Source organism: Saimiri boliviensis, chromosome 2, assembly GCF_048565385.1.
Source record: "Saimiri boliviensis isolate mSaiBol1 chromosome 2, mSaiBol1.pri, whole genome shotgun sequence".
NCBI classification, from domain to species: Eukaryota; Metazoa; Chordata; class Mammalia; order Primates; family Cebidae; genus Saimiri; species Saimiri boliviensis.
The window spans coordinates 139,287,008-139,295,465 of record NC_133450.1 but is presented as its reverse complement, the minus strand read 5'-3'; the positions used below and the strand labels follow the sequence as shown (position 1 = coordinate 139,295,465).

Genomic DNA, 8,458 nt, shown 5'->3' with positions numbered 1-8,458 from the left:
GGTCTAGGGGAGCTAGCAAGGTGAGGCCTATCCCTCTGCTCCAAGGAGACCCCTCCCACCTTGTAGACTAGAGCTCACAGCAGCAGGGCTGGGTGCCGGCCTCAGCCCCAGGGCAGCACCAGCCGCCTGTCACCCACAGCTCAGCTGCCTCCTTGCTAGGCTGATCATGGAATCAGGGGACAAGCTCATTGTCTCTACCCCAGTTCCTAGAGGCAAAGGGCACGGGGTAGGCGGGAAAACATGTAGGGTTGCTGAGCAGGACCTCAGAGGCTGGCAATATCCCACCCTCTTGAGATGGCACTGGCCTGTACTTGAGATGTACATGCATGTATACACCAACAGTGAACATCATGCATGCCAATACACGGGAGCACACACATGCGTACTGTGAACATATGCACACCAGCACATGGGGTGCACACACATGTACGCACACCAATACAATTCAAACACATGCACACACACCAACACAGTGCACACACAGGCACGTGCACCAACACATGGGTGTACAAACACATGTATGCACACACCAAACAGCAGATACATGCAGACATCAAGTACACAAATACACATACGCACAGCAACAGCGAACACACAGGCACGCACGCCAACACACATGGGAGCACAAATGCATACACACCAACAGCACACACATGCACATACACACCAATACAGTGCACACACGCATACTGCCAACTACACACACATGCAAACACCAACAGTGTACACACACACAATAGTGCACACATATCAACGGTGCACACTGCCAACTGCACATGCATGCAAACACCAACAATGTATACACATACACCCAATAGCACACACATGCACATACACAACTGCACACACATGCACACATACCCATACAGTGCACACACGCATACTGCCAACTGCACATGCATGCAAACACCAACAGTACACACACACTGATACACACATGCACACACCAGTGCACACACACGTACTGCCACTGCACACACCAACAGTGCACACACACCAGTACACATGCACACACACCAACAGTCACAGGGGGCCTGGAGCCAGTGTCTCCACATGGGGATAGCAGGGTGAGCCCCTGAGCACCGGGGTTGGAGACCGGCACCACCTGTGCTGTGGCTGAAAAACAGGTGGGCACCAAGTGCCATACAGAGCTCGGCACCTCCATCAGGGTAACCCAGCCCCCTCCAGGTCTCACAGGATAGGGCTGGCAGCAGAACCAGACACTGAGGGCAGGTGACCTCTGCCCAGGTCCCCCATTCCCCATAACAGTGAGGGAGAGGTAACCAGCGGCAGAGGTGGGACCAGCGCTTCCCTTGAAGCCCCCAGGCCAGGAGAGGACAAGCACTCCCTGCAGCTCTGAGCGGCACAGAGCAGGAAAGGCAGCTCACAAAGCCGCTTCCAGGTGCCGAGACCATGAGGCTGCATTGCCTCCAGAGACCAGGATCCAGCGCACCCCGACCCCCCGGCACCAGGGCCGGGTTATTCCGGGATTTCACGGTGCTGAGAACTTCACAGAACAAAATCCCCAGCAGCTGCCTGCACTCTGAACGGAGGCGGCGCAATCTGCCCGATGAATCGGACTAATCACACACAAGCCACGCGGGTTTTGTTTCCTCCAGGAAACCTGCTTTCCCTCTTTAATATTCAGTACCCTCTCATCACAGCCTACAAGCCTCGCTCAAATTAGGGTGCAGCTGCAACCCAAACCCAAAATAAAATGCCCAAGCACGCAGCAGGGACACACACCGCTCCAGATCCGCCAGCCCCACCGCCGTCTGCACAGCCCGGCAGCTAGCAGGCGAAGAAGTCGGGGAAGAGGCTGTCCACCTCGTCCTTCAGGGCCAGGCCCCACGGCTCCAGAGGGCTGTCCTGGAGCTCCTGGGAGCCCGGCTCAGGGTCCCCTAGGAAGCCTGGCTCTCCCTCATCCGGTGGGCTACTCTCAGCTGGGGCCCACGCGGGGCCACTGCCTCCTCCGCCCTCCCGGGACCCTGGAGGCAAACAGGACACATGAACAGGGCAGGCAGGTGCTGTGGGGACCAGAGGCAGGCAGGTAGGGTCACAGGAGCAGGGCTCCCACCTCAACCCAGCTGCCCTGCCCTGCCCTCCCATGTGGAGGCTATAAGGTGGGTGAGCTCACACCTGGCGGCCCCATACCCAGGACACCTGTTGGGCCAGAACCAGGAAGGGGCACCTCAACACAAAATCGTACACGGGGTGGACACATGCCACATCACAGTGCTGCGTGCCTTTGCCCGCCAACACAGGCTGGGCCAGGGACCTCGCAGGCTCCACACACTGCCAGCTCACGTGCCGGCTCACACATCACGCTCACTCACACACTCACACGTTACCCGTGACACTCAATGCCGAATGAGGCCCAACAGCTAAGCCCCAACAGAGGAGAAGATGGGGGCTCAGACCCAGACTCTGGGACCCCATGTCACACACACTGGGCCTGAGTCCCAACTCCCCAGCTCACAGCAGGTGCTGATGCGGAGACCCAGCCCCGGACCCAGGGCCCCACTCACCCGGCCACCAGCTGGGACCAGCGGCGGTCAGCAGGAAGGACGTCCCATCCTCCACATCAGACCCCAGCAGAGACCTGCAGGTGAGGAGCCCTCCCTCAGTGGCCACAGGTGGGCCCAGGCCTTGCACCTGGGCCCCAAGTCCTGCCAAGGCAGCTTCCAATGCAAAGCTCTGGGCCGCACTCCTGGCGGGCTCGGCCCTGCACAGTGGGGAGAAGTGCGGAAGCCATGGCCACCGAGGACACTGGCCAGCGGCTGTCCTGGCCCACCGTCCGTCCTGCGGGGCATCTCTGCCCGTTTCTCTCCAGCCGCAGGCCTGCTCGTCGCGTCCTCTCCCCCTCCCCTCCCCCTCCCACACCCCAGCTGGTGTGCGCTCAGGAAACACAAACTCATTTTACTATCAGCCAAAACAAATGACAATTAGGACGACAAACGTGTTTCCAGGAACACACATTAGAAAGCCCCACAGCCAGGCTGGTTGGTCCTGCCCCGGGCTTCCACCTGGGCCTCGGCCTCCCCCGCACAGCCACAGAGGAAGCAGGTACGGAAACTTCCCGATGCCGAGAGAGGGGGCCCAGGCAGGGCTGGGAGGAGGCGGCGTGGCGGGGCAGGCTCACGCGTGCGCGCGCGCGCGCACACACACACACATACTCGGCTCGCTCACGCACACACAGGCGTGCACACCACCTGGGCACTCACCCGGTGTCCTGCACAGGCATGGGGGCCTCGTCGGCTGGCTCCCCCAGAGATGCAGCCTCCACAGCCAGGGGTCCAGCCTGGCCCGACCAGCCAGGGGCCTCACTGCTCATCACAGGCGAGGTCAGCTGCTGTGAGAATGGAGGCCAGGACAAGGGTGGCCTCTCGGCCTTAGGAAGATTCAGGCCTGGGGGCCACGGCACTGGGCTGGAAGGTTCTGGAAGAGAAGTCAAGATGGAGGTCAGTCTTCCCTGCCTGGCCTCACAGGCCTCCCCTGAAGACCTTGTGACTCACGGGCTGGGTCCACTCACACTGACCGAGCACCTGCCCTGCTGCCTGCACCCTGCAGGATGGACACGAGGGAGGAAGCTGACAAGCAGGTGGCAGACGGGTAAACGGGAGGAGCCAAAGGCCCACGGGGGAGTGCCTAATACCTGGGGGCCGAGGGCTTCCTAGAGGAGGTGCTGGCTTGGCCAGCTGCAAGGGTCTTGGATTGGGGGACCCTCTCAGCACCACCTCCCGGACCTTGAGTTCTGCCCTCAGACCTGCTCCAGGCCCACATGCCTGGCTGGTGGGTTTCCGGAGTGCCCTGATGACCCCAGCACTGCCACCAGCCACGCCAACCACATGACTACTCCTGGCCACAGCCCCACTAATGGGCAGCCGAAAGGCACAGCCCTGCCCCTCATGGCACCTGGCGACTTCCAGGCACAAGCACAGCGGGGACCAAGGGGAGCTTGGTCACGAGAGGCACCCTGCGGGGCCACCTGCAGAGGGACCAGAGCTCAGCTGTGGGTGGCATCAGGGACAAAGGCCCCGTGTGGCAGAGGGAACAGCTGGGAGGCCACAGGCCTCCGGCTCACCCCAATTACCGCTCCCGCCGCAGGCGAGCAGCATAGGCAGAGGGGCAGATGGACCACCCCAGGGAAACAGACAGCGGGGCGCATCCTGCACACAGGCCAGCCAGACGGGAGGAGGAAGCAGGGCTGCAAAGCTGGACAGAGTGGCCAGGACAGGCTGAGGCCCTCTAGGTCCCCACGCTTCCCGCAGACCCGGGGACCCAGGGAAGAGGAGCTGTGGGAGGCCCCATCCTTGGGGCACAGAGGCAGGTGAGGAAATGGACCCGCTCAGTCCTTCCCTTCCCCGGAGCACAGGGAGGTCAGGAGGCAGGATGGAGGGAACAGCCCAAAGGAGGACTCTGGCTAGGACTCTCCCCTCCTCGAGCCACACCTACTCCCTCCGGAGACCACATTCCTCCTTCACACAAAAACCAGGGCCCTTCGAGGCCAGCCTTCAACAGGGGGGTTTCTCACTAACAGAAGCCCCTGGGGGAACTTCAAATCCCCCTTTTGAAAACAGTCCCGCTGTTCTCAGGGGTAAAGCAGAGTCTGGCCCAGCTCCCCAGGCCCAGGGCGCCCCAGATGCACACCCAGGACTCACCTGGGAAGGTGGGCGGCCCCCCCTGCACCTGGCACAGCCCTGGCAGCGCCTCACACTCATCCGTGCCCAGGGCCAGGCAACTCGGGGGGTCCCACTGCCTGGAAGATGCGAGGATGTGGGGGAGGGGCTCTGGACCCACAGGGTGGGCTGATGCCGGATCCCGGGACCAAGGATTTTCCAGAAGCACCTTTGAATCTGGGGTTCTAAAAAGAGCAACATGATGAAGATCCTGGGTCTGCCCCCCAAGCCACCGGGAAGGCTTCCCCCACCTACTCACCCCAGGAGCAGAGGGTTGGACCTGTCCCCAGGACATCCAAGGTACCACCTACCACTGAGCCAGCTTCTGCCTGGGGGCCCTGGGCCAGCCAAGCTCCACAGCTGCCTCCCTGATTTCTCTCTGCCCAACTCTCCTGGTTCTAGATCCTTCCACAGCTAATTAGCCACCAGCCCCACGCCCCAGCCCACTTTGGGGTAAAATGGCTACATTTAAATACAAGTTGCAGCCCCTGCTCGCCAGCCCAGGCCCTCGAGTCCACTGACCATGCTGCCCTTCCCAGAGCTGACCCACGTTGGTCACCTCTCACCTGACTACCTGAGTCGGCAGGTCCTGGGGCAGGTCACCAGCTGCAGAGGCCATGCCAGGCCCTAGGCCGCACCCACCCGAGGACTTGCCAGGGGGCTTTGGGTCTGCTGCTCACAGGGTCACCCAGCCCTGCAGAGCTGGCCCCAGGAGACACTCACTCACCGAGCCCTGCCGGACGCTCCTGCCCCAGTGTCTGGCACACCTGCTGGAATCTGACCCGACAGTGTCAACTGCAGAACGTTCTCCTGCAATGAGGGCCACGTCTGCTTGGAGGAAGCAAGAGGCCGAAATGTAAACAAAGTCGTAAGCCAAGAACAGAGATAGTCCACCGGGAAGCACACGAGAAAGCAGGGCTGTGGCCAGACTGGCGCCCTGGGGCCTGGAGGGTCGCTGTGAGCTCGGTCCCTGCTTGGGACTGGGGGCAAGGGTGCAGGCTGAAAACAAGGCTGAGGTCCCACCTCTGAGAGACCCCACCATTCCTGAATTAGGCCATGAATACCCAGGGGCCTCACCACAAACGCTGGGACCCTGATCTTACAGATATCAAGACAGCTTCACTCCCCAAGTGGGTCCTCAGCCCTGGCACTCCCGGGTTCAGCCGGAGCCCCCAGGGCTTTGGAGAGGACACAGGAGCCTCTCTTGGGGATGTGCAGAGAAATGATCTAGGGGGTGCTCAGACAGGGAGGATCGGGGGACCCCGACTCTCCCCAGAACTGGCACAAAGCATCAGGGCAGCCCATCAATGAACAGGACTCAGGCACATGAACGCTGGAAAGCTTGCTCCCTTCCGGAGAGAGAGTAACGACAGGCAGGGCCTGAACAAATGAGGAAGTGCCCTGCTGAAAACATGCCCTGCCCTCACTGTGGAGGCCAAGGGAGCCGGGGACGGCCGGGGACGTGCTGCCAGCAGGGTGGTGAGATGTCGGCTCACCACGACACCAGAGGACTGATCACGTCTACCGTTACAACTCACAGCATGCCTCTCCTGGCCAGGCCCCAGGGCGCTGGCAAGCCGCAGGAACTGCACAGACATCTCCAGGACCGAGGCCATGTCCTCCCGACGGCCATCGAACTGGGGCAGCAGGGCTCGCAGACGCTCACAGCTCAAGGAGATCCGCTTCCTGCTTCCAGTCAAGAAACAAACAGCTCTGGGCCCTCTGGCCTCCAGCAGAATAGACAGCAAGCACCAGAACCTACCAGAGAGACCCTGGGGGCTGGTCAGGCAGAGACCACTGGGCCCTGGAGACAGGACCACGGAGAGGTCGCCCCCGTGGTCTGAAGCCCCCAGATCCACATCAGAGCAGAGCCTGAGCCTGACCCCTGGGCCCCAGCTACGGGCCGTCCAGCCCAGGCCCAAGCCATGGCTGCTTTGCAGTGTGGAGAGGACAGGGAGGGTCACAGCGGCGCAGCCTCCAGAGCAAGGCAGGGCTGCGGGATGTCCCCCAGCACAGCTTTTCTGGGTGACTTGGAGATGTGCAGCCCATCCTTCCACTGGGCACACGCCACGAGCCCCTCCCAGCTGCCTGACACCTGGTGGCAGCCACAAAACTAATCTCACCGGCTCCACCCGCCCGTTCACAGCACCCTGACCGGGGGAGGCACCGGCCACTCACCTGCGCTCCCTCTCGCTGATCACGTTCCGCGGGAGGCAGGAGCTGGGACCCTCAGTCACCAGAGGGGCCTTGGGCGGGCCAGAGGCCTGGGCCAAGTCCTCGCAGCAAGAGAGGGCACCAGGCAGGGAAGAGCCGCTGCCGAGAGAGCCAAGAGCACCGGGCTCTGAGAACCCCAGAAAACGCCACCAGGAGCCCCAGATGCCGCAGTGGGCATCTTTGGGGTGCGGGTGGAGGCCAAGACCTGGGTCACGCAGGGACACGGCCCAGCCCTCTCTGCACCGCTTCCCCTCCCCCAGGGTCCAGGGTTTCGCCTCAGGGGGGCCAGGAGGGGTGAAGACCGCGGACTTGCTGAACCACTCCTGGGTACAGGCCTTGAGCCCCCACACCCTTGGCCCCCAGCCTAATTCCTCACTTGCATCCCCCAACAGTGGGGACTCCAGAGACCTCCGGGTCGGGCTCGGAGCACCAGGACGCCATGACCTTGCAGCTGCAGAGAGACCCCAGTGCATGCTCCTTCCGCCCGCCAGCCCCGCCCCAGCCCCGCCCCCTCACGTGTGCTCTGCCCACCTGCCACGTGCTTTCCACCCAGCCTGCCCCCACTCCCCCACTCGCGCTCCGCCCCCACCCCTCAGCGCATGCGCTCTGGCCCTCCCCTCGCATCCAGCCCCAGTCCCATGTGACCCGTGTTCTTGCACAGAAGTTGCTGGAAAGCGACTCGGAAGGTCCGCCCCCACCAAGCCCCGTGGAACGCCGGGGGAAAGGCCCCAGCCCAGGTAGCCCTGCCTCCGTCCTTACTTTCCCCGGCATCTCGGGTGACCCTGGGACTTTGGCGACACCGGTCCTGCCCTTAGGAGCCCAGCGCCTGGTGGGAGTGGGCGGGCTGGCCTGAGGGACCCAGGGACACCTGCCTGTCCCCCAGGTGGCCCACGCTTGCCCTGCCCCCAAATCTAGTCCCCTTGCGGGGTGTTGCGCCTCAGAGTACTGTCACCATCCACCGTGCTGGGTCTCCCAGAGCCAGGGGCATCCTGTCCCCACCCCAGGCCACTATGGCTTGCGCCCTTCCTCCAGCTCAGCTCTGGGGGGCATGCTCAGAGCCGTCTGTCCCTTTCCCCCGGCCCTGCCCAGGCGGCCCCAGCTCCACCCCCTCACTCTCAGGTTTCTCGGGGGTCGCGGGGTCCCTCCAAATTAAGAAAGCTCCGGCACTGGATCTCTGCTCATCTCCCCACTGAACTCAGGGAGCCGCCCTGCGCCAGGCTTGAGTCACCCGATAAATGCTTGCCGGGGGATGATGGAGGAAAGGGGGAGATGGAGACGCCTCCTTTACTCTTTCACAGAGGTGGGGGCTCCTCAGGGAAGCAGAGGGGACGCGGGCGGGGTGTGCGGCTGGCCTGCAGTTCGGAGGACGTCCCTGGCTGGGCCGGTAGCTGGAAGAGGTGGGTGGGCCGCAGGGCCTCTGCTCCTGAAGGGGCGGCAAGATGGAGCGCGGGCAGGTGCCACCACAGAGGGGGCGTCTGCCTGGGGTGCCCCAGTCTCCTGTGGAGAAGGCAGGGTCTGGGCCTCAGGCTGGCATCCTCTGGATTTGGATCCAAGGTTGGGTGAAG

At 62.7% G+C, this 8,458-nt stretch overlaps 1 protein-coding gene across 1 annotated transcript; it reads right to left on the bottom strand.

The window, feature by feature from the left end:
- Positions 1-1,658: 1,658 nt before the first annotated feature.
- Positions 1,659-7,334, bottom strand: SOHLH1 (spermatogenesis and oogenesis specific basic helix-loop-helix 1). Its single transcript, XM_003941372.4, has 8 exons — positions 7,270-7,334; positions 6,858-6,992; positions 6,216-6,365; positions 5,407-5,526; positions 4,662-4,864; positions 3,225-3,438; positions 2,529-2,602; positions 1,659-1,988 (listed from the first exon to the last, which is right to left on the bottom strand). The coding sequence occupies exons 1-8, from the start codon at positions 7,332-7,334 to the stop codon at positions 1,792-1,794; spliced, it is 1,158 nt and encodes a 385-aa protein (XP_003941421.3). The 3' UTR covers positions 1,659-1,791.
- Positions 7,335-8,458: the final 1,124 nt, after the last annotated feature.